Genomic DNA, 27002 nt, shown 5'->3' with positions numbered 1-27002 from the left:
ATAGATAGATAGATAGATAGATAGATCTTTTTAAACAGTGTACCCTGTTGGTAGAGAGTGTAACCTGACAGCAGATTTCCAGGCACAGCTGTTTGATAAATCGTGACATTCAGGGTAGCAGTAATCTGCATCTGCTCATTATGTCTCGTGTCGGAGCACAAAGGGTTAAACAAGACTGACTCTGCAGGCTGGAGCAGCCCTCCCTCGCTTCTCTTTACTGGGCTTTAACAGGGGGGTGCTCTGTTATTATCAGCGAGGTTTGCCCCGGGATATGTACTAATAACTCCTAACCGGATAGGCCTCCACAAAGCGAAAGCGCAAAAACAGGCAGGCGAAACTTTGAGGCGCGTGACTGAGTTGATCATCTGCTGCATTCGAGCACGAATCCCAAACTACTAACAACACTGAAAACATGCAGAGATGTCGAGAGGAGCACAGCCACCGATAGCTGGGACCTTTCTGTCAAGCAATGAGAGGTAAGGACACAAAGGACGTTCAGAAGGCTCCGGTTTCGGCTCTCGCGGGTCAACATATGATTTCCCAATCGTGCTCTATGATTCCCGCTGAGTCACGCGAGCTGTCCTCGATACCGACCGCAGTGTGAAGATGCGATCGCTGCTGAACGGGCTCTTTATTACTGTCCCGCGACACCGGAACACATCCGAGGGATTTTAATAGTGGGATTACCTTCCAGCTGAAAATCTTCAGGCAAACCCACGAGAGGTTTGTGAGGTGTGGAAGAGCTGGATTGTTGTCCACTCGGATTGAGAGTGGGTTTCTTCTGAAGTGGACTGCTGAGTAAACTAATTTATGAGAGAACAGAGGTATCTTTTTCATATTTATCTGAAAGAAAAAAAAACGCGATATAGGCAACGTTACGTTACATTTAGACAAAAGTAGAAAGCAAATACAAAGTGCAACTTTTTTTGTCTCTATAAAATAGTCATCTTTTTCATATTAAAAATATTCTTTGCATTTTGCTATCTCGCGATGTTTTTTAATATATAAAACAAATTAATGACAAATTAAAAATAACAAATTATTTCTGCTAATATATTCACTTAAAAAAGATCACGTATGTGCTATACAAAACCTTGAACATTAATTTAGGACTGTCCCCTAAAAATGTAAGAAAAAAAAAAAGTGATAAAAATTAGATATTTGCTTGTCATTACAGAATTCACTTCCTGAAAGCAAGATGATGTCATTATGACAAACCTTTTCTAAAATATGTAGTGCATAGTTCATCGTAGTGAATTTATTCCTAGTATTTAAATATAAAGCTGACCATATATGATGTTGTTTACACTCTCTCTCTCTCTCTCTCTCTCTCTCTCTCTCACACACACACACACACACACACACACACACACACACACATATTGCTTTCAACAAAGTAGGCCTATTTGTAATATATAAGAACTATTTTAAATAAATATATATTTTAAATTAATTAAAAAAACCAGCATGTAAAAATAACCGTTGATAAACCACCGTACTCTTTCTTGTGCTTCATGTACCCTCTGATGGGTTTGATTATGTAGACTGTATTTTTGTAACGTCTCAGGAACTCATTGTGTAGGATGCCCAGGTGCCAGAAGCGCTTATTTGTGAAATCCCACCCTCCTTGCGCAGCACTTTGTGACCCGACAGACTCGCAGCAGAAATGTGATGTTAAGCAAACTGCTGTCATTGATTGTCGTCTAAACCCAGAGAGTGTGATGTGTCACACATCAAGGTCATCCCCGTGCGCTCTGAGAGCACTTTCTCAGTGCTGTATGAAGCACAGGGCTTTGATGTGTGCCTGTCTGTTTTATTCAGGTTGTGGTCTTGCTTAAATAAAGTTATTAAACATTTTTCAGAGGAAGCTTACAGTGGCTCTTTGGCTTTGCCATTCAGAATACTATGTACAGACATTGACGTGTATTCAATAACATGAATTAAACAGTATTATTTCTAGTCCGGTCTGATAAAAATTAATAGTCATGATCAAACATGACTGATAATAGACTGATCAAACCAGTCATGCAGTCTCTTTAACAGAACACTGTTAATAAAAAAATTCTTTCTACTTCAAAATTTCACTTTTAATATGATGTGTTACTTGGCATTTCTTGTGATAAATTGTGAAATTTACTTGCATTTCTTGAAAGTTAAGTAAAAGTTGTTTCTACACCAAATTAATTTTACAGTGTATGCCGTCAAAGTTATGTGGAAAGTAAGTTTTTTTATTTATTTATTAATTTATGAACAACTATCAAAACAAAACAAAAACATTTTTACATTTTTACAACACATTATTAAAACTTTTATTTTGGTCAGTACTAAATTTTTGTATGATCCCTCTTATTTTGGTAAATCAATGCACATTTTGCAGATACTGCAAATTGTATGTAAACAATAACAACAACAACAAAAATCATGGGCCTCATTCATAAAACACCAGTCGAATTTGTGTAAAATTCTCAACTTTTGTTGATCCAAATCCCATTTTATATTAATTGATTGATGAATTGATTGGTCTTTAGAAGAATATTTTTATGATTATACACACAAAATTTCATCGTAAAGACCCCTTGATCCTTGTAGAATTGGAGTGGTTTTATAAGACTTCATAACTTTTTTTAATTGAACATAGGTACAGTATTTTCCTGTAGCACTTTCTTGTTGATTTTGAATGTGTTACCTATTAGTACAGTTTCTGTCATCCATCACAGAGTTCATTTTGAGGAGTTAGTGTTCACATGTCTTTAAAAATGGCTTGTGCTGTTTCACATTTTCATCCAATTAATGTACATTTACACCACTGGTAGTTCCCTACAGTCCTGGGTTAAGCTCTAATCTCAAGTAGGAGCTCATTTAGTCCCTTCAAAAGGTGTTCCTCATTCCCGGTTCCTGTGGTGTGAACTTGCCAAAAAGCGTCTACTTCCGACAATAGTTCTAGGACCTCTGAAAACATTCCTCTGGTATGAAAGCTCCTTTTGCAGCAGTTGACGATGCTGTAGGTTTGTATTCGATTATTGTGTCAGTGACCTGGAGGTTGTTCCAATAGCGCTTGGTTAACTTAGTAGTTTGTTCATATTTTCCTAGTCTAGACTGACAGCCTACATTACCTGATATATCGTTATGTCCACGTAGTCATAACAGTTGTGCCTAATGTGAATTTCAAGTTTTGCTGGTTCTAAGTTATTTGTATCAGGAAAGTTGAGTGTCATGCGTTTTACTGGTCTTGTTTTCTGATGTGCCGTTCACACAAAACTGATAAAGAGTGTAATTTCTACACCACAGGCCTCATCAAGCAGTTTTTCAAACAGGTTTTAAGTAGTATATTCTACCCTGTCTTCTTTGGGACCCACAGCTGGGTGCTGAATTAAAATAGTGGTACAGAAATGACACACTTCTGTCATCCGACTGAATGGCACACCTTTGCCGTCCGAAATGATTGCTACAAATAGCTGTTAAGGAACAGAAGAAATGTTTCTTTCACATCTGGTGCTCATTTCTTTGAAGGCATGTTGCATGCAGGTGGTTTGTGTTATTTTGTAGACGGGAGCTGAGTTATGTCTTTTGATTTCACATTAAAAGAACTTGTCAGATGGTACCCTTGTGAAAAATGAGTGTGCTTAATTCTATTGAACTGTAGTGTACTTCAAATCTTAAAAGTATATTTTTAAGATGCTGGAGAAAAGAGATAGATAGTTAGATAGTGAACTTAAAGAGAGATACTTTTAGGTTTTTTAACAGTCAAGTACACTTTTAAAAAGTTTTAATACTTTTAATAATGTGAGATTACTTTAAAGTAGATGGTAAATAATTGTTTTTAATAATCTTTTGTCTTATGTGTTGACTAACATGCACACGTAAAGTACTTGATTATAATTGAAATGTAACATGTTATTTGATATTACATTTAAATGTAATATATTTTACATGTACTAAATTGCAACTTCATTAAAAAATGTGTAATTATAAACATATTTAATTCGTTGTCACAGAAGTTTTAAAATGATATTAATATGATATTATTTTAGTTTACCATAAATGCTTGTCAGTTTATTCGGCAGTACACTTAAACTAGTTACAACACTAATAAAATATTTACAACAGAAGCAGTTATGACATTACATATAAATATGTACTAAATAAGTGGATCAAAAAAGCATTTTTTTAATGTTTAATGTAAATTTACACAAATACATTTTCATTTAATTTACAGTTTACACTTTTTTTTTTTTTTTTTTTTACAAAAACATGAAGTTAAAGTGTCCAAAAATATAAAAAAAAGAAAAAACGTTTTTATTTTGATTGGTGTTATTTTATAATGATTTATTAAACCAACTATGGGGACCCACCGGTGGGTCCAGTATTGCGTATGCCTAATTCTCAAAAAAAATCTACATAACAGCTGAAGTAGTACAATTTTTATATTTTTATGATTTAATTAATTATTAGCTTTTCATTAAACTCACAAACCCCCTTAAAAACCCCAGTTTGGGAAACCTGGACATAACATGGTGTTTAATGCCCTTCATTTTGTTAATTTCAATGAATGGAATTTTTTTTTCTTACTCTTTGTATTTTTATATCAATATGGCACAACATTATCTTATTCAAACCAGTCAGTTAAACAAGTTAGCTCAAAAGTAATAGAAAAATAGCTGATTTAAATAGCTAAAATCTGTATTGTAATGGATTATGGTATTAACGTTACTTACGTTATTCTTTTTATAAGTATGCTAAAATGCACTTCTTTTTCAGAAGGATAGGCTTGCCAAAAAAGCAGATAAATCCATCTACATATCAGTTGCATGTTTAACAAAGTCATGTCTCTATCTTTTTCAGGCTAATGAAGCTGTAGTTTCTGCTGGAGATTCCTGACCGTTGCATCTTCTTTGTGGCACACACTGCATCCCATCTCTTCTTTTCACAAACCATCTTCATCATCCCACACCCCAAAGTCATCATGACGTCCTCTTCATTACGGCGCCAGATGAAGAACATCGTGAACAACTACACGGATGCAGAGATCAAGGCCAGGGAGGCGACCTCCAATGATCCGTGGGGTCCCCCGACCTCGCTCTTGATGGAAATCTCAGACCTGACCTTCAACGTGGTGTCCTTGACCGAGATCATGGGCATCATCTGGAAGAGGCTCAACGACCACGGCAAGAACTGGCGGCATGTCTACAAGGCCCTCACTCTGCTGGACTATCTGATCAAGTCAGGATCAGAGCGAGTGGCCCAGCAGTGCAAGGAGAACATCTACTCCATCCAGACTCTGCGGGATTTCCAGTACATCGACCGGGACGGACAGGACCAGGGCATGGGCATACGGGAAAAGTCCAAGCAGCTGGTGCTTCTTCTAAGGGAAGATGAGCGCCTCAAGCAGGAGAGATCGAAGGCGCTCAAGACTCGTGAACGTGTGACGGGAACCAGCATTGCCATGGGTTATGGATCTTTACCACCTCCCTATCCAGGACGTCCCACCAGTCAGCCCAGTGTGGAAGTGCTGTATGGGGAAGAGCAGAGCAGGGTGATGCACGTACCATCCTCCGTCAACCGTGAGTATGACTGTTCACACTGTTCATGAATGTCCTGGATATGTGAGTAAAATCACACGCTCACGGGCGCAGCTGAATATGAAGTTATTATGCACAATAGCTTACCATCGTCTTTTACTGTTTTGATAAAAATACTGACTTGGTGGTGTGTGAATTGATCCAGAGATCAAGCCTGAAATGCAGTATCTGCTTGTCCAGGTCAAAACTGAAATGTAAACCATAACATTATGATTACAGAAATCTTGTTAAAAATCTTGTTAAGTACAGGTGCAATAGTATATTGAGTTATGGGGATTTGTAGGTCAGTGGATTGGCATGGAGCAACAATTTACTTTTAAGGATGCACTGATATTGAAATTCTTAATTTATGCATCACAATATTGGTTCTTATGAAAGTTGGATATTGGTTTTTGAGTGTTAGATGAATAACCAATTAAATATCCAGTAGGCCTACGTCATGTTAGATGCCAAATTGAATTTTACGTGGATGAGAATGATTTCCAAACTAGGGCTAGTTTCCAAACTAGGGCTGTCAAAATTGCTCAAAAATGACGTTCGAAAAATATTTCCTCAAAAAAATACATGAATATTCGAACTATTCGAACATCTGGTTGCGCATGTTGTCAATGACGCGCATTACGTCACTAACAGGCCAAAATAATACAAAGAGACATAACTACTCGTATAGATAGTCTATTTAAGTTTAAACATATGACAACGTATTACCTACACAAAAACAAGGAAATCAACTAATGGCCAAGACTGCAGACCTCAATATCTCTCACCCTCACGTTCTCTGCGCATAATGGTTTAAATGAACAAACAAATTTTTGTGCAAGCAATTTAAGGTTCGCGACTGTTGTCCCAAATATAGCAAGCTTCATTCAGTGATTGAAACAAATATTATTAATATTAATTGAAGTTTTACAGCATATGGCACTGAATGCTCCGAGCGAGCTGTGCTGTGCTAAACATGGAACTTTTCCTTGACATGAAACGATAAATAATCAAACCTCGGATCCATTGCTTGACAGAACTCCCCGAAGCCTGCCCCATCCGCGATACTGATCGGTCTCATGTCCTTACAAATTAACTCAATTAATTTATCCGTTATGGCCTCTTGTCGTGTTGCAGACAAAGAGCTTGCGGCGGGCGATGCAAAGTTACGTTAAGTGTCAAGACGTGACTGTTTAGTTGGAGTTCCACACATTATGCCATGCTCATTTGGGTGCACATTTTTGAGATTCGTTTTTTTTTAACTATTCGAATACATATTAGAATTTAGAATGTTCGTTGACAGCCCTATTCCAAACTAGTTTTATGGAGGTTTTGTCTACTGAAAGATCTTTTTCATCAGCTGAACAATCAGTATGAAATTGAAAAAAATAAATAAAATATTTTTGAGTTTAGAATTTTAAAGATTGTAATTTGAGAGTACTACAAGTGCACGTTTAATACAATTAAGTATATGTCTTTTTCACAAGGGATAGAGTAGATTAAATATGGTAACTGAACGCTTAAATGTGTTTGCTTGACGTGCAAAATTAAATCTGGTTGGATTTCCTTTTAGGTGTTAAAGCGTCAAAGTTTTGGGCGAATGGAACAGAAATCTCTCAGGTTTCTTTAAAGAAATCTGATCTGAAGGGGAATGAAAGACAAACAGGTTTGGAACGACAAAAGGATGAGGAAATGTTGACAGAATTTTCCTTTTTGGATGGTGTCCCTTAAATGTTTGTCAGGATTGAGAACACATTTGTTTCACCTTGATTTTCTGAAATGGAGATTACTTCCTTCTTTCATTGACATGGGAGAATTTGGAAATGGTTTTAAAAATCAATCAGCTGCTGAAGTTAACTAAACCAATGAGTAATCTATGTCAACAGTGACAGATGGGTACACACACTGTTTACTTAGAAAGGCATATCACACACAGCCTTGTGCTTTTAACCCAAAAGCTTCATTATTTTGGAAGTTCTACTTCCTCTTTTTTGTGAGAGTTTGATCCCTACAGTATTAATGTAAAGTGCTTCATCCGTATAGATCTGGCCCGTATTCACAAAACATTTTATCCCCTAAGAGTTCTTCTAAATAGCTGTAGTTTTTAGTTAAGAGCTCTCTCTTATTCACAAAGCTGCTGAGACAAACTTTCACACAGGAATAGAGAGAAGAAGTCTTAAGATAAGAGAAAGGGCGGGGTTGACCTCGTTGGTATGGATGATGTCAGCGTGCTCATTAACTATGCACACAGTGATTGGCTGATAGTCTCTGTCAGAGATTTATGCATTGAAATATCATAGAGCACGATGTTGCCATGTATAAAGGTTTTAAAATACAAATGCTGCCACATTCAAATAAAGAATTTAAAATGCAGGCTAAATGTCACTATATTGTCAGTTAATTTTCAGCCTGTTACATGTATGTTTCTCGTAAACAAATAGTGAATATGCATATAAACAGCCTTTTAATTAACAGAGTAGAATTTCGAGTTATGAGCTACTGTACTTTTAGCCTCGAGATGTTTTGTGAATCCAGGCCCTGATCACTTGATGCATGTGTTGCTGTTGAACCGGATTTGCATCTACATTCTTCCCTTGTTCAGTCATGTACTCACTCTATCAGGCTCTTTTCTTACATGTATGTTTATTTTTGAAGGCTTCAGGTTGATTTTGGTCTGTAAGCAATACTGTTCTAAAAGGATAGGTCACTCAGAAATGATGGCTCTATCTCATGTGTTTCCAAACTGTATCTTTCACCTGTCGGACACACAGTAAAATGAAACTTTAACACTGAGTATTTTGACGCATCTCTTTTCCATACATCAGTAGTTGCTTGCCTGCTGCCTGCTTGGCCCACAGTTTAGAAATTAAAATGGACGAGCTTTGAGCTGTGAAATTGATGGCATGTCAAAACTGTCATAAACACATCACAGATATTCTTCCTCCAAAAAAAAAAACACAGTGAAGCTGATTCATTGAATTCCTCACATATTTCTAGAGCTGAACTCCAATATATGCATGTGGGGAATGTGCCTCTTCCGCAAAATAATACTTTTATTCAGCAAGGATGCAATAAATTGTAAAAGTGACCGACATTTATAATGTTCAAATAAATGTGGTTCTTTTGTTCTAGTCATCAAAGAATCCTGAAAACAAAAATGAGGCAGCACATTTTTATCAAATATATAAAGCCATTGAGCGCATAAGAGATTTCTACCAAAAAAATAAAAAAAAAAAAAAAAATAAAAAATTTACTGAAATCAAACCTTTGATGACATAAGGAGCAGTGCTGTTTCACTTTTTCTTACAATAAATGTTCGTCATGATGCCAGGTATTTTAGGAAAGTTCAGAAGTTTGCCATCCTGTGTTTCCGAAGGTACTTAATGAAAAGAGTGTCACTGTAGAAAAGGTAAAAAGTTGTGATTTGTGCCACGGAGGTGCCAGTGGTCATGTGAAGTTGACTGTATCTCTAAACCAGTGCATTCCAGGCCAAACGTGGCCATTTATAGCCACTTTAGTGGAAGAGATCACATCTGGAATATGGCAATGCCAGCTTCTGGTTCTTTCCTCTCTTCTGGTCCAGAGCTGTTTTCTTTGAGGAAGCAGATCTATCTATCCTAAATAAATAAATAAATAAAATTAATGAAATAAATAATACATACAGGGTTGTAGTTTACAGTACTGAAAATAAACAAATACAATAAAACAACAGATATGTAAGGGCTATTCTAATTCTAAGAAAAAAACAAAAACTTGACCCTCTAAAACCTGTAATTTCTATTCTTTTTCTACTCTTAATACTTGTTTTCTTTGTAAAATGTAAAATGTTACTCTAACACCAACTTTCTTTCTTATATTTTTTCTATTCTATCTTTTTGTTTTTCTATTCTATCCTACTTTTTTATTATTTTATATATATATATATAAGAAACCTTTCTATATGTACTGTATTGCTAACTTCTCACAGTACTTATTGGCCTTTCGTTGGTGTTGATTGCTTCTGTTGTCCTCTTTTGTAAGTCGCTTTGGATAAAGTATCTGCTAAATGACTAAATGTAAATTGAAATGTAATGTACAGACATGAAAATACCATGCATAATAGCATAAAATAATTTTTTTGTAATTCACTGTTTTTATTTTGATAGAACACACAAAAATACATCACAACAAAGAAGAGAAAACATATTTAAACCACTGCCCTCTGAGAACCTCACCCAACACCTATCCCATCGCACCCCAGGACCCAGATAAATACAAAAATAAAACAATATAAGATCAAATAAATATATATAAAAATATTGGGAATATTATTAACGACACAATGACAACTTTAGACTAAATAACCAAAATCTTCGAGACTATGGAAATCCAGTTCATCCACATAGATAAAGTAGCAGGCTTAGCGTGGCTAGTCCATGCAGAAGACAGTTCCAGGTATAGTATTTCCAATAAGGAATGAATCCAGTGCTTAGCAGAAAGGTCATGAGGGGGTTTCCAGCGCTGAACTAGTAATTTCTTGCCGCAGTCAAAGCTGTTAGCCAAAATTTCTGTTCTTTCTCACTTACAGAAAATTGAGAATTACCATTGAACAATAAAACAACAGGATCCTTGGGGAAACAAACTTTTATAACCTTGTATTTAACATCAAGCACAATGTCCCAAAATGTAGGTACACCTGGACAGTCCCATAACATATGTCTTAAAGTGTCAAGGCAACCTGGTCTGCAAAATATGCAACATGGAAGGGGTTGAAATACCCATAATATAACGTATACGTATGGTCGAATATGCTCTTTGAATAATGAATTTGTGATTAGAGTCTGAGGATGCATGGAATGTATTGACCCACACTGTGTCCCAATCAATGCTTCTATTATAGGGAGTCAAATCTGATAAACACGCTCTAGATTTAGGGAAATTATCAGAATTAAGGTTTGAAAAGCAAAAGTAAAAATAAGAAACCGTTCCTATGATTGGCACATTTTGAATCCATTGCACTACTGGGTGAATCTGAAGATTATTACCTTATTACCTGCTGATTTTAATGGAGAACGGGTTGAAAATATGGAAATAAAGGGCTACGGGAAATATACGGTCTTGAAAATTTTAAATTGATTTCTCTCCATTTATATCTTTAAACGTTAGAATACCTTTTGTAGCTTAAGTTGGCTGTACAAAAGGTTGTCCACCAGAAAGCAGAATCCGATTGTGCCATACGGGAGTATGGGTATGCTATATAGTTTTAAAAGGAAAAAGGGATTCAGTCTTTTTAAATATTTGGAGAGTGTTGGAAAGTATAGTCTTGCAATCGAAAATCTTGCAATCGAATTGGTGAAATAAGCTCTTGCTCTATTAAGTTCCACGAGGACAGTGAACAAGAATCAAACCGTTTCTTATCCGAGAGCAGAATAAAGGACCAATGATACAATTAAAAATTTGGGCAACCCCATCTGTCTTTCATTTTAATTCTTTGAAGTGTAGACCACTTAACGTGGGGACGTTTTCCATTCCAAATATATTTTATTAGAAAAGAATCTATTGTTTTTCCAATATTTTTTATTACTGACATTCGGGCTGAAGGTGATGAGGGCAGATACATCCATCATTGAATATCACACCCAATTTTTCCATAGATTGACATATAGTTTATTTTTGAGATTAGGGGTAAAGTGGGTCTAAGATCGATCCCTAAATATTTTACTTGTGTTGATAATAGGACATTTTTTGGAATATAAAAAATGAGACCACCGGAATTAAGAGGCATCAAAATAGTTTCTGAATTATTAATTTAAAATCCTGATAGAATGCCAAATTCTATAATTTTGAGGGCGTTAGGAAGCGAGTGCTGCAAGTCAGATAGAAATAATAAAGTGTTATCGGCATATAAGGAAATAGAGTGGCTTGATGCGCCTAATCGAATTGGCCAGGGGTTCTATTGATAAATTGAACAAAAGGGGGGAAAGTGGACAACCCTGCCTTGTACCTCTATGAATATTAAACCTGTCTGAGATGAGTCCACCAGTAGATACCCTGGCCATGGGATTAGTGTATAGAGTTTGTATCGTTCTAATGAACCTGTCACCAAAATTGAACTTCTTTGCACCACAGAAAGCCCCATTCAAGCCGATCAAAGGCTTTTTCGGCATCAATAAATAGAAGGCCATTAGTCGTTTTCAATTTCCCTGATTCTGTGATGATGTGTAACACTCGGCTAGTTTATGTATTGTACGTCTGCCAATAACTTTAGCTAAAATTAATGGCTTTAGCTTTAGCTAAAGTTATGCTAGCATAAATTCTGACATCCTCATTAATCAATGGGCCTTTAGTTAGAACAATCTGAGTGATATTTGCCGGGTTTAGGTAGAACAGAGATCAAAGCTGAATTGAGGTCTCTGTGGAAATGGTGTTTGGATATGGCCTCATTTATAGTGCGTAACTAAATATGACCTAATGAATCCAATAGCACCAGGTATAACTCTGTTGGAAGGCCATCAATTCTGGGAGACTTTCTTTTATTTGATCAAATTACTGCATTATGTAGTCCTTCTAAGGTTATATCAGAGTCAAGGTTATCCAATTCCTCTTTTGAAAGTTTATTTAAATTCAATTGGTCAAAAAAACTTTTTAACTGGCCAGTACTGGGTTGTGTTTCTGAAGAAAATAATTTTTCAAAAAATGACGTTAATATTTTGTTAATATCTTTGGGATGTGAATTTAATTTTTTTTTGGAATTATAAATAAGTAGTATAAATATATCTAACAGAATGTCCCTTTCTAGAATCATTAATTTTCTAACTAATGAGTTTATGGCCATTAAATAACTTCTTTAATATACATGTATATGACATTATGTCTTTCTGTGACTGTAACAATGATTGAGTGATTGCATACAACATGATTCATTTCAATAAGTTGTACTGTTACCTTCTGCTGTTCATTCATGTTTATTTCAATCTGTAACTAGTAGTAAAGAGGAAGAGAGGATGGGTTCACATGCTGCTTGATCTAATGCGCTACAACGATCTGTTACAACACATGAAAGAGCATTAAAGGAACACTCCACCGTTTTTTGAAATAGGGCTTATTCACATTATTTCCTACATTTAGATAGGTGGGCAAATGCATTTTTGTGTCAGTGCATGCATTGTTTTAGTTTGACTGGGTCGGCGTTAGCTTAGCTTAGCACAATGAATGGAATCCTTTGTTGCCAGCTAGCATGGCCTGAGTAAAAGTGATCAAAAAAAATAAAAAAACCCCACCTAATTCCTTCTTGTGGCCTGCGTATTCACAACGAGTACAAATAGCGATCCAGATTAACACTAGGCGATTTCCTAGGCAGATATTGACTTGGGACTATATTATGGGGAAGCACAGAAGAAAGCACTGCTGCTTAGGCGCAGAGATATCACGCAACACATGAAAACATCAACTCTATGTGAATACAGGTATAATATGGGTCGATCTATACATGCGTCATGATTAAAATAATCACTTACTCTGTGGACAGCTGTCCATTTGGTCCATTCGGCGTGGGGCGTTTTTTCCAGTTCACTTTGTCACACCGGAAAAAAAAATCGAGTACTGCAGAATGGATCAGCGCCGTGAAATCCTCTGTAGATGTGACACAACTTCGGGCACGCTCATCTTGATCTGACGTGTTGAGCCTGGTCATCAATGGCAAAAACATGTCCCACTCTCTACAGCAAAGACACTCTATTTCCGTCGGCAAAGATTGCCATATTCCCCCACATTCACACCACCAGTTCATGTTGGCTCTCATCCTCACGTCCTCAGGCTGTTGAGCGATCGCAACTAATACACGCGCATATAAATTTCACTCGCGGCTGGCTTGACGGTGTTTTTCTGAAGTGCGGCTGGCTTGACCGCAGTCTCCTACTGTCGTTCTATTTCCAAAGCACGCAGCTCGTCTTCTGCAAACTCTGGTTCAAATAGGTATGGTTCTGGTTCTTGACTGTCTGAGAAGTCACCCTCTTCGTCTCTCTCAAAATCAGCCATGTTCATCGCCATTCGTGTACTGTAAGGAAAATAGCCAGGCAGCTACTATTCACGCCGGTATGTTGACGGAAGTCGTGGGATTTCATGTGTTGCGTGATTCTCTGCGCCGAAGTAGCAGTGCTTCGCCTAAGCAGCAGTGCTTCGCCTGTGCTTCCCCATAATATAGTCCCAAGTCAATATCTACCTAGGAAATCGCCTAGTGTTAATCTGGATCGCTATTTGTACTCGTTGTGAATATGCAGGCCACAAGAAGTAATTAGGTGGGTTTTTTTAATTTTTTTGATCACTTTTACTCAGGCCATGCTAGCTGGCAACAAAGGATTCCATTCATTGTGCTAAGCTAAGCTAACGCCGACCCAGTCAAACTAAAACAATGCATGCACTGGCACAAAAATGCATTTGCCCACCTATCTAAATGTAGGAAATAATGTGAATAAGCCCTATTTCAAAAAAACGGTGGAGTGTTCCTTTAAAACCCCCAGTTATGGTTTGAACGCTCAGATTTGGTTTCTATAAAAGTAACAAAGCACAAAGCTCATTGTGACTATTGTACGAGAGGCGCACTACAACTACCGTTCAGTCGAGCTTTATTCTTGCAGGAACTGAAAATATCATAGACTAAAGATCTTGGTTCGTCAAAATGAAAATCGATTAAAAATGAGAAATCGATATTGTCGACCCAGCACTAGCATCTACACTGCTGGCATGTTTACCTGTTGTAAAAATAGACACAGACACAGTTAAAACGCCATCAGAGAAACACTGATTAAACATCACTGTTTGGGTCAATGATTTCAGTCATACCAAACAATTCTGGCTGAAACAAAAACTTAATTTTCAATTGACATATTGACAATTGACAAAACATATTTCAAATCTCAGTGCATCACTATAATATGAAATGCATATCCTTAATTAACACGGTCCAAACAGCAAGACCAATTGATAACAGGAGTTAACAGTTAGTAGTAACAAATAAAAGCTACACATAATGCTGAAATGTTCACATAATCATTAAGTAACTAGGTATAGGTATAAGTATTACGGTTATTATAATGTAACCCCATCACCCATTCCCTCCTGTCCTGCCCCACACAGACACCCCACTGTTTCTCCAGCAGAGTCAAACTTATCTGACATTCAGTGGTGGTCCCAGGCCTTTCTCATCCAAAGCAAGAGGTTAAATCAAGCATTTTGTCTTTTCTTCCTCCCAGCCTCCTCTTCCCCCTCTCACCTGGCCCCAGATCTGGAGAGCGCCCGGCCCCAGACGAGCGGAGAGGAGGAACTCCAGCTGCAGCTGGCCTTGGCCATGAGCCAAGAGGAGAGTGTGAAGGTGAGACACACACACACACACACTCACTCACACACACACAGACACGCACACACACACACACACACGCACACACCTATTGGTCTTGGTTAACTAGTTGCTACATATTACTAGTTTATTGGCTGTTTATTATTAATTATAAAGCACATATTAGTGCCTTATTCTGCACGACCATATTCTAGATCCCTTAATCTGACCCCATACCTACACTAACTACCATTCTAACAACAGCAAATTAGGAGTTTATTGAGGCAAACATCATAGTTATAATGCTGCGTTCCAGGTAGGTTTTTGAGCTCGTAAGTCACGATTTCAAACCACGACTCACGACTTTGTACCATTCCAGGCAAGTCACGCCAAACTTCCTGAGCGCAAGGAATTGTAGCTAGATTATTAATTTTATTGCAATGTTACATTGTCCTAAAATCGTTTTTTTTAAGTGTACCACTTGCATAAACACTGCATCCGTAGGCAATATTATCCGTAGGGGCTGCCCTTGTTGTTTCGCGTGCTGTGTGACGTCAGAACTCGTAACTGGGAGTACATCAATCTAGTATGAGTTCACGGGTGGGAAGTCACGGGTTTGACTGCCGTTCTGGTCAACTTTCACAGGGGTCACGGGTTGCCTGGAACGCGGCATTAGTCCCCAAAATAAAGTGTGACCAAATATTTATTTTACAAAAGTAACAAAAGTCATTCATCTTTCTAAAGTAATACTGTCCAATAATAACACTAATGGACTAAGATAGTTACTAGTTAGAAGTTAACAATTAGTAGTAGCAAATAAGAAATCTTTCAGGCTGCATTAAAGACGTTTTTATTTTTGTTTCCAGTATACATGAAAGTCTTATAGGTTTGGAATGACGTGAGACTGAGTAAATAATGACATTTTTGAGCGAACAATCCCTTTAATAAGGATAAACTATTAAAAGAAAATTGGATAAGTCCAATAAGTACATTAAGTCTATCGTAACAAACCAAATATCTTTATTTTGCTCACAGGTATATTCAAATCTTTGTCTATTACTGTAAGTCCCTCTTTTTTGTTCTCTTCCCATCAGATCTCTTGCTTCCAAATAGAAAATCTAAATTAAATTGGCTGTTTTGGGTATTTAATAAAGATAATCACTATCAATAGAACACAACCAGTAGGACATGTATCAACACTGGAAGGAAACAGCAATTTCAGCACTTCAGAGGCTGAATGAAACTTTTCATCTAATCTGAGAGCTTTGATTTAGTTTATTAAAATGGCCTTTTGTAATGCACTTCTCAAAAGGTCACTTGTCTTCAATTAGAAGTTTGTAAAAACTCATTTTTTAGCTGGAGGCTTAAGTACAGCACCAAATTTCCAATTAGCATGTGGGCTAATGATTTGTTTTTGTAGTGCACTTGAGGTGAGACCAAAATGTTGCTTTCTCCATTCAGCATCGTCCAGAAAGAGCTCAGTCACCATCTGACAGTGTTGCCAGTGTGTGAAGAGATCACATTAGCATCCTCACTCTATAATGCAGGTCTAACTGTGTTACTGGACTGGTTTTATGATCCAGCGCTCATAAATCAGACCGTCTGGAGCTGTTCTGTTTTTTATGTTGATGTTTAAGGACTAATTCAGGATGTGCAGGACTTTAGTCCAAGACCCATCAGCCTTTTAATACACTATTGTTCAAAGATTAGTGAAAATTAGTAAAAAAATTTGAATGATAAAAGTCTCTTATGTTCAGCAAGGCTGCATTTATTGATCAAAATACAGTAAAACAGTAATACTGTATATTATTATTATAATAATAATTTAAAACAACAGTTTTCTGAATGAACATGTTTTAAAAATGTAGTTTTTTCTTGTGATGCAAAGCTGATTACGCCAGTCTTCAGTGTCACATGATCCTTCAGAAATCAGTCTAATCTACTGATCTGATGCTCAAAAATATCTTGTTATTATCAATGTTGAAAAAAGTTGCACTGCTTAGTTGTTATCATTATTATTATTTTTTGTGTTTGTAGAGAAATGTCTTTGCTCTTACTTTTGATCAGTGTTAATTTCGTTGACTAAATATTTTCGTCATTATTTTCGTCACGAATATGCGGACGAAAACGAAACGAGAACTAAAATAGAAGGCACTGATGGAGACTAAAACTATGACTAAATTGATTGACATTATCGCCAACGAATAAAGGACGAGACGAAAATAGACTGTGACGAAAATCAAATCAGCAGACGGGAGAGATGCGAGGAATGAGCAAAAGAACCGGCAAAACATAACAGGCGAGACTGCATTAGAGAAGAGAACCAATCCGAGCCTGACTTATTGAGACGTGAAGCGAAGGTTTTCAGTTTTTAAATGAGCTCCCGGGAAGACGGCATTCGAAGAGGTGATGTCTAAAAGAGCGACAAAATGTCCACAGCTCACTTCACGTTTGACGACGAACAAAACAAAACAAAGTGTAAAGCATGTGGAGCGCTCATTCGTGGCAACGCAACCAATTTGAAAAGACATTTACAGACGAGCCACCCGGACATTTTCTCAAATATAATTTCACAACGATGTTCTTTTGTTTATTGAGCTAAGCAAAATTGGAAGACTGCAGTGCGTAGATGTTGTAGCATTAAATATTACGAACTGAAAAGTACTGTAAAATAGCCCCTTCTTCAAGTTAGATGAGAGCACAATACTAATATGTATTATTATGATACATACATTTGATTAATACTAATGTTTAGTATATTTTATAATGTTCTACTTGTTGACAATATCACAAATATTTCTATATTAGTCATGTGAACCGTGAATGTTCACATCCTATCATTATACATACTAATCTAGCAATATTGTAGTATTTAAAACATACAATATTGCTAGACAAATGAATACCTTATAAAATCTTGTTACTTTTTTTATCCACCCAACTTATTAAATATTTACTTTAAATGTATGCACTTATTGTTCAGCTCAGCTGTAAGCTTTAAGGTCCTGGACCTAACTTTTTTTTTTTTTTTTTTTATTGATGGTCAACTGGCAGCTAGTTATTGTTTACATTATCATGACAGTGTTTGTTGCTGCATAAAAGCTTTTGAATCGAAATAAAGACACAGTTGTGTTGAAATAAAGTTGAATTTGTGTTTTATATATTTTGGTTAAGTTTGTTTCCTATACCAGCTGTAAAAAATTGTCTAGTAAATCTGTTATTGATTTTAGTCTTATTTTAGTCGACTAAAATACCAAGCAATTTTAGTCGACTAAAATAAGACAAAAATTAAAACAAATCAGATGACTAAAACTTGACTAAAACTAAAAAGAATTATAGTCAAAAGACTAAGACTAAAACTTAATTAAAATTTTGTGTCAAAATTAACACTGCTTTTGATGCATTTAATGTGTTTCTCCTTTGAAAAACTATCAGTTTCTTACAAAAAAAAAATGAAATAAATTGATTTATGAACAGAGGTGTATATAAATAAATACAAATCAAATGTAAAGATTGATGTTTTTAAAAATTTAGGCATCCATAAGTGCATAACTGAAACAAATAGTTCAGACAAAAGCGAAAAGTTTGTAATTATATACCCACACTCACGTTGTGCCAAATGCGCAGAAGTCTACTTCCTATAGAAACTAATGTGGCTATTTGTTTCACACATTCACATATATAACATTGATTCGCTTATAGTCTGGGTGTTATTTTCATTGATCCAAACAAAAAATGGTGTGGTAAAAATACAAAATGGAGAATGGAAGTCTTTCATTTATTCCTCTGATTAATAACTGCACCACTTTTGTTAGTTTGAGGTTAAACTCGATTGGCAATCTAAGGTTAATTTGCTCCGCACTAACCTCATTCCTCTTTTCCTCTAGCCTGTTCCTGTTGTGGATATTGATGAACAGACACAGCTTCAGATCGCAATGAGTCTCAGTGAGGAGGAGGCACACAAGGTACTGCAATCCCAGCAGTCACTGCTACACCTCCCCTTCACCTTTAAGTTGCCCAAATGCCTGTATGTTGTGAGTCACACTGCTTGCATGTTGTCTGATGGTATCTCTCTAGCCGGCTCCTCCTCCTGCTGCTGTTCTGGAGATGGATGAAGAGGCACAGCTTCAGCTGGCCCTCACTCTCAGTAAAGAGGAACATCAGCAGGTAGGACCCTGGGTCATGAGATCTAAAACTTATATTAATCTATGCAAGAAAAAAAAATCCCACATCTAAAACTATCATAGTCATTAGAGGACCACTATGGGAGTGTTGATATTCACAAATATGAGGTCTTGAGTTACAAATACTTAACGTTCTACCCTCAATTGCTGGTGTGTGGGAAAGCACCACTTGTTATTTATTGTGTAGTTATTTCCATGACTTTTTAAATAGTATTTAAAGAGCTTGGCATACTATACTATACTAAGTACACTTTAATATTCACTTTTTGCAAAATACAGTACACTTTAAAAGAGTTTACTTAAAGGGTTACTCCACCGCAGAATGAAAAGTTAGTCATTAATCACTTACCCCCATTTTGTTCCAAACCCGTAAAAGCTTTGTTCGTCTTAGGAACACAATTTAAGATATTTTGGATGAAAACCGTGAGGCTTGAGACTGTCCCATAGACTGCCAAGTAAATAACAGAGTCAAGGTCCAGTAAAAGTATGAAAATTCACAAGGATGTGCTGTTTTATTTCAAATTAACCTCCTGAAACCCGAGAGATTGCCTGTTGTGCATTTTATAATTTTTCTTGCTATTTGGGATATGTAGGACCTAATAAGTATAATACCTAAAATTTGTTTTTGTACAGGAAGTAGTTTTCCCAGAAAAAAGATGTCCTCATGTGAGGACAGTGGGTCTATCATGATGTGAAATGATGCAAGCAGTTTCATTCACTTTGCAAGCACAGATGCACATTGCATGTCATGCATCGCACACAGGATTTCCCAGTGCAGCCTTGTGCTCTGCATTCATGCATTTCATTTATAAAGTTATGTTATGTCCTCGGCAGAGGACATCGGGACTCAATTTCTAAAAAAAAAATGAAAAGACATGAATGAAAATGCATAGGCAAAAACAATAGATTTTTTTAAATCACCAATAAATTTTTAATGTTCAAGATTTTTTTTTTTTTTTTTTACCAAACTTTGTATAAAGATGATTCTCAACTATGGTATAACAGAATAATTCAGTCTAACATTTTTCTTTCTGCAAAATGTGTGTAAAATTACCATTAATGGGTTTTCTAATTATATACAATGTATCTATAAACTAAATCTAATTTGCATATAAATGTGTTTTTGGGGCAACATGTAATGAAAAAAGAAGTGTAATAATGTGAGTAATAATTGTCAAGATTTTCATAATAATATATAATATTTCATAGAATATTGAAATATAATTTCTTTCTCTATTCATTTGTTATGTCTCCAAAAATGCGTCATAAGCATGCGTTTAGTCCCGGTGTCCTCATCTGAGGACATGTATGAAATCAATGTCCTGTTTAGTAACGGAAAGTCATATTTTGATTTGAAACCCCATAACATATTTCTGAGATGTTGATTTATGACACAGAATTTAAAAATTAGACAGATTTAAATGATAACTACAATATATTATAGAAATATTATCATATTTCTATAAGAGTGTCACTAAATTAATTTCAGACATTTTGATGACCAAGGAGAGGGAGTGGTCATGTGAAACATCCAATCATTTGGTATCTCTGAAAAGCCCTGAATGTGCTCTGTACAGGACATCCAGATCTAAAACTGTGGCATGAACAGACTCAGAGAAATTCACAAAAATATAATGTCCTCATATGAGGCCACAGGGTCTCAAGAGGTTAAAGCTAAATACATGTAGAAACAGCACATCCTTGTGGCGCGGAGGACACAGAAGAGCACACGCAGCACGGTGGAGAGACACAGAGAAGACCAAAGACAAAGGAATTATTGAATAAAGTCGTTATTTTTGTTTTCTTCGCTAACAAAAAGTGTTCCCGTCACTTCATATAACCCAGATTGCACATCTGATGGCAGATGGAGTATTCTGATGATGCTTTTCATACCTTTTTTGGACCTTCACAGTGTTATTTACTTGGCAGTCTATGGGACAGTCTCAAGCCTCCTAGTTTTCGTCCAAAATATTTATCTTAAAATGTGTTCCGAAGATGAATGAAGCTTTTACGGGTTTGGAACGACATGGGGGTAAGTGATTAAAGACAACATTTTCATTTTAGGGTGGAGTAACCCTTTAAGTCTGAACTGAATGTAATGTTTACAGACAATTAGTTGTGTGTTAATTGCTGTTAAAATATGAATTATATTATTTTGTAAAATGGTGCATTATTTATCTGAAATTCTGATGACAAAAAGTTTATGAATAGTAATTAACAGCATCTATCAGAATGTTCAGAATCTGTATTCAGAATTTTGTTTTGTTAATTGCGTCAGTATTAGGTCTAGGAGACAAAAATGGCAATTCTTCAGTTACTGCAGTTGTTTCAACACAGGTACCATTATACATTTTATGAATCTCACAAGTAGCCTAGAGCCTAGATGGGTCATTTCATGCTGGAATCAGATTGTCCTTCAGTTCTTTGAGTTCAATGTTCTTTGAAAACTTGCTGTAATTTTTTTAACTCAGAAAGTCCTTCCCAAACCAAAAGTACCATTTATTGAAACTAAACTGCCAACATTACTTGTTCTGAAATCCTTGCGCTGCCCATTCATAGATGGAAGGAAAATATTTTTTTTTAAGGCAGCAGTAGTACATTAAATTAGTTTATAAATAATAAATAGTTTTTCCACTCATGATTCAGTTTCTACGAAGAAAAAAGCACCGCAGTCATTAAATATTCATTCGGTTTGTTCTTGATCATTTTTAAACATAATTTGATGGTGTTTTTGGAGTTCAGTTCAGTCTAGTCCAGACCAGTTTCCTCAGGAGGTGCTTTCATATTAAAACATTACCTGCTTAGTCACTGACTGACTGGGCAGCTAAACAGTTTTCAGACACGACCATACGGAGGAAATATGGAATAAATAGTATAATGATATTATTTCTGATACTAGGAGAGCTGTTGACTATGGAAAGTGCAGTTAGTTTTGCTGTTTCTGGTTGTATGTAGCACCTACACTCTGCATATCCCACCATTAGAAAGACATCCAAAGTTTGTTTTTGACAACACTGATGATCACTTCAGTCTCATTCTGTCAGTTTTAATGGTGTTTTTCAGGGTGAATTGTTTTATGAATTTGAAGCATTGAAAAGTGTTTTACTGAAAGATGAATGATTTAAAACTATATTGAACTTGACAACAAACATGCATTTACAGCAGAAACAAATAGCTTGTATTTTTAAGAGTCAGCAAAGCGGTGGAAATGGTTTTATAAACTAAATGGTCATGCACAACTACATGACATACAGTAATGAAAAATGTGTACTAGTTTGACTGTGCATGCTTGCTCTAGTTGTGATCTTAAGGATGTCTTGAACTCTGATACGTCTTCAATGTCTGTTGGTTACTAGGAGGAGCAAAGTCGACAAGGAGACGAGTCATTGCTCCAGAAAGCACTTGAAGAGAGCAAACGAGAATTGGAGGCCAAAGGAGGAAGAGTATGAGACTCTTTTAACCTGTTCGCTCTTTATAAGCACATACAAATGAATGCTTTTTACTAAGAACAGATAAACGTATTGCTATAGCTGTTCCAGTTGTAAAAATTTGACCACGACTGGAGAGGACTTAATGTGCTTTGTCCTGTTAATTGAAACTGGTTCATTTTTAGTTTGTCACATAAATTCAAGGTACTGTTCTGCAGTGAAATGTCCCCATTGCAAGGTTTTTATGAACGCTTGTGTATAGGTGCATGCCGTATTGACCTAAAATCGCTCTGAATGTGCTGAAAGTGCTTTTCTGTGCTTTCCTTTGGCAGTCTGCCATGCTGGATCTTGCAGATATTTTTGCTCCGGCTCCTGATGTGCCCTCTGCGGCCAGTGCTTGGGCTTCATCTGGAGGCTATAGTGGCTTAGCCCAGGCTGGTCCTCTGAGGTCTGAGCCCTGGGATAGTCCAGGTAAGCTCATAGGATTGTATAACAGCAATGCACTCTTAAACATTAGAGGCCCACCAGGTATTTAAGATGCATATAAAATAAGGTGAATTGTACACAATACTGTACATAATATTCACTTGTGACATGTCGAGATCACATTACCAAAGTTACATTTTCAGCCACACCATCACCAAGAAATTTTATTTAGCATTTAATGGAATTTCAATCATTTTTTTTTTTTTTGCCAGAACATGGTTTAGTTGAAAGGAAACAGAGGAGTTGTTTAGCACAGGTCATTGAGTCATCATATATATCATTGTGTTTCTCATAACCTTTAAAGTTGCTGGCAAACTGGAGTATGAATTAATTTACTTGGCATGACCAGTCTGTACTTGCATTTGGACTCTTTCAGTTTACCAAAGATATGAATCATGGGTGAAGAATATGCCTGTGAATAGGGATAAGCATAGGCGTTCCTCAATAGCACCGGTAACTAAAAATGTTTGCTGCAGCTATGTCAGTGGCTCTCAGCCTTTTTGACTCCAAGCCAAGGGCCCCAATTGTCAAAGACAATATTTAAAATCTACGATACTTCTCCTATAATGTCAAAGCTTCTCATTTTTTAAACTTATGTATAGAAACTAAAATAAACCCAAACTATTAAATTCCATAATTCCAGTAGATGATTGTTCTCCCTGGTTTATACTTTTTATTACCAGTTTAGATTTGTTTGTTTCCAGGTTGTCCAAGATCACAAGAACCCTGGTTCTTAAGTAAAAATGTCAGTTATTAAGGGAACAAATTAAAATAAGGAACATGTATACATCTTGATTTTTAGGTGTCGTAGCATATTTTAAACTAGGCATGTGTGAGACCAGTCAACTAGCTGATATATTGCTACTGCTGTCAACATTTTTTTTTTTTTTTTTTTGCACATTTCTGTTTTGCTTTACATTTTTACAAAGTCTACGTTTAACTTGTAGTCATGTTAATGTTACTCTTTGAAATCAGTATGTTATTTTGTAAAGTGTATATTTGGCATATATATTTGCACATCATTTGTTTTGTCTTGTTTTAAATAATATTAAGCCATTATTTTGTCCCTTTGGTATTGTGCTGAGGCCCCTAGTGGGACACTGGTCGAGAGCCACTGATCTGCACTGATATGTGTCAGTATGAAGTCCGTGTCTACTGGTGTTTCAGCCAGTAAAACAAACAAAAAATGATTGTTAACTTCCTGCAGTATTGCCTTAATCATACAGCCTTACTAATCTGAACTCCACTAACTAATCTGATTGTGTTGAAGCAGAGCCCAGCTCTCTAAGCCGTCAACATGGAAGCTCATGGATGGCGCCTCCTGCATCAAGTGATCGTTCCCAGCCCTGGACGCAGCGACAGCCACATCCTGACCCATGGGACGCCCCTGGCTCTGCGCCCATGAACCAGACCTGGATCTCCCCTGCACGTGGTACAAACATCACCTTCTAGTTAACAATGTAGATCTGATCACTGGTCATACCTAAAGATGCTAAATACACTAAATACACTAACTGAAGATGCTATTAATCCTATATAAGTCCAACCATTTTAGATTTGTTGTAAATTGTGTAGGAACTGGAGTGGATCCCTTTTCAACCGTAGAAGCAGACAAACAAGGATCTATTGGCCCTCTCAAAACTCCATCCCCTCGGGCAGGAAGTCCCTCAGGCAATCACAATCACTCTGCTCTTTCTCATTTTTTTCTATTAATGTTAATAAATTAATATTAATAATCAATCATTGCTATTGTAATACATATACACCATTTTTTCCCCCTTTTTCCTTTTTATATTTCTTTTTTGTGAATAATTAGATTTTTTGTCATTTATATTTTTACCATTCATAGTTTTGGGGTCAGTAAGATTGTTTTAATCAATGCTTTTATTCAGCAAAACATATACAATTTATAAAAAGTGACAGTAAATACATTTATAGTGTTATAAACGGTAAACTTTCTGTTCATCAAAGGTTCCTGAAATGTATCACAGTCCACACAAAAATATAAAGCAGCACAATCCGTTTTCAACATTGATAATAAGATTTTATTTCTTGTACAGCAAAGCAGTGTATTAGACACAGAAGACTGGAGCAATGATGCTGAAAATTCAGATCTAAAATCATATGAATAAAAACAATTTTAAAATATATCCACATATTTAAATTGTAATAAAACTTCACAATATTACTGTTTTACTGTATTTTGATTGAATATATGCATCCTTGGTCAGCATTAGTTTTTTGAAAAGACATAAAAAATTGAACATTCCCCAAACTTTTTAATGGTAGTGTGCATTCATTTATCTCATTACTTATATTCATATTTTTAGATGACGATCTTTTTGACGACTCTATGGATGGAGGTCAGGCAAATTTAAATGGCCATAGTAGTCCTATGCCTTTCGATATGTCTTCCCTTGGCGAAGGTCTACCGAAAACAGCTCCTCAAACCAGCAGAACTCCCGAGGCATTTCTGGGTCTCACCGGAGCATCACTCGTCAACCTGGATGCTTTGATACCCTCCAACCCTCCTTCCAAGAACTTCAACCCATTTTTATCAGGTTTGAATGCAGCATTTGACTATTATTAAACCTCTTGTTGTCATGCGTGTCTAAATCCATAATATTTTAATTGATTGCGGACTCTTTCCCATTTAGGAATAGATGCTCCATTGGCCTCTAATCCATTCCAACATGAGCCGCCCCGTTTCACACTTAATCAAATGCACCCCAGCTCCACATCTCCTGTACCCTCATCCCTCCCATTTAATGCCTCTCTGCCCATGGCTGCCAGCATCCAGCCCAGCTCCCTGCCTTCTACCTTCACACAGTCCGCACACGTCCCGCCGCTGGTCCCCGGAGACCTGCCGCAGCCGCTGCTACCCCTGTCAACCACATCCACGCTTGGAGATCCAGACCAACACAATCAAAACCCTTTCCTATGAGCACATCCAAACAAGATTTTGAAATGACATTTTAACCACTGACTTGACTTAAAACTGGAACACAATTTTTTTTTAAATGACTTTGCTCCTTTCACAGCTTCCTGATTTCGCTCTATGCAGAGACTCTTAAGAAGCGTTCACACATACAGTACAACAGTTTCCAGTCACAAATAAAACTTTCATTTTCAACAGTGATGACCAATGTGGCGTATCCACGGATGGGACAAAGTTGAGAAAAGTTCAATATTATACAAATGAACATTTGTGCTTGAACACATTACTAAGTATCTCCATACCAGCAGGTGGCAGTAGTCTGTGTTCATCATTCAAAAATGGAAACTTGTAACGGTGCACATTAAAATTAAAAACTACATAAATAGCTATTTACTGACACTACACTCCATTTGTAATCACTTTTTGACTAAATTTGGCCAAAGTTGTGCAGTGCACCAATAATATTAGGGGCATTTACCAATAAGAGCATCCACATTGACCACCAATACAGCCACTGGACGACCTCCAGTCTTAAAATCACTGTATGTGTGAACGCCCTTGAGCTATAATCAAATGTGTGAATGTCAAGCATGCATTACATGGCGATACAAATTGATGCTGGATTCATAAGAAGTGACAAATAAATGGCACAGTTTAAAGGTTAAGAATATTTAATCCAACTCCCGCAGCGTCAGTGTCACCTTTAAGTATTATAATAGTTTTTGGAAAGGATAACGCACTTGTTACCATGCACAAGTCCAAAGCCTCTCATAACATTTTTATCATATTTTCTGATTTCCTGCACCAATTTCTAGCTCTGCTTTAGTGTCCCTTTCTTGGTCTGGAGTATCTGATGACTGCTATCTGTGAACAGCCGATATTTGGGGTCAATAATTTAAGCATCAAAAATTTAAATTATAAATAATGATATTCTAATATTGGGCATTGACTGTTGAATGAAGACTTCCAGCAAGAGAATGTACTTACAGTGGTGTTCAGATTGAACTGATGTGAGATTGTTGCTCTTCACACACAAGGATGAAGATTAAACTGAGTGACACATCTGGTTTGTCTTTGTTTATAATTCATGCTTTC

General features: G+C 36.5%; 1 protein-coding gene across 4 annotated transcripts; it reads left to right on the top strand.

Moving 5' to 3' along the window:
* The first annotated feature begins 132 nt into the window (after positions 1–132).
* On the top strand, positions 133–26973 carry LOC127941027 (epsin-3). Of its 4 annotated transcripts, none has more exons than XM_052536179.1 (11): positions 134–476; positions 4843–5561; positions 14789–14907; positions 18759–18836; positions 18949–19038; positions 22412–22498; positions 22816–22954; positions 24240–24401; positions 24545–24640; positions 25300–25530; positions 25627–26973. In XM_052536179.1, exons 2-11 carry the CDS (start codon positions 4964–4966, stop codon positions 25911–25913), a joined length of 1887 nt encoding a protein of 628 aa, XP_052392139.1. In that variant the 5' UTR covers positions 134–476; positions 4843–4963; the 3' UTR covers positions 25914–26973. The 4 variants fall into 4 exon arrangements, with proteins under 4 accessions (XP_052392141.1, XP_052392139.1, XP_052392140.1 ...); XM_052536180.1 differs by having other exon boundaries at positions 139–476; positions 24243–24401; XM_052536178.1 differs by lacking the exon at positions 134–476 and adding an exon at positions 483–824.
* The last annotated feature ends 29 nt before the right edge of the window (positions 26974–27002 follow it).

The sequence above is a fragment of the Carassius gibelio genome, chromosome A3, assembly GCF_023724105.1.
Source record: "Carassius gibelio isolate Cgi1373 ecotype wild population from Czech Republic chromosome A3, carGib1.2-hapl.c, whole genome shotgun sequence".
NCBI classification, from domain to species: Eukaryota; Metazoa; Chordata; class Actinopteri; order Cypriniformes; family Cyprinidae; genus Carassius; species Carassius gibelio.
This window is presented reverse-complemented; position numbering and strand designations above follow the sequence as displayed.

What these genes read in the sequence shown, in the direction of transcription:
- LOC127941027 (XM_052536179.1), top strand. Translation starts at nt 4,964, where the DNA reads ATGACGTCCTCTTCATTACGGCGCCAGATGAAGAACATCGTGAACAAC. An exon ending in CGTACCATCCTCCGTCAACC is followed by an intron (nt 5,562 to 14,788) that starts GTGAGTATGACT and finishes TCTTCCTCCCAG; the next exon opens with CCTCCTCTTCCCCCTCTCAC. An exon ending in TGAGCCCTGGGATAGTCCAG is followed by an intron (nt 22,955 to 24,239) that starts GTAAGCTCATAG and finishes ATTGTGTTGAAG; the next exon opens with CAGAGCCCAGCTCTCTAAGC.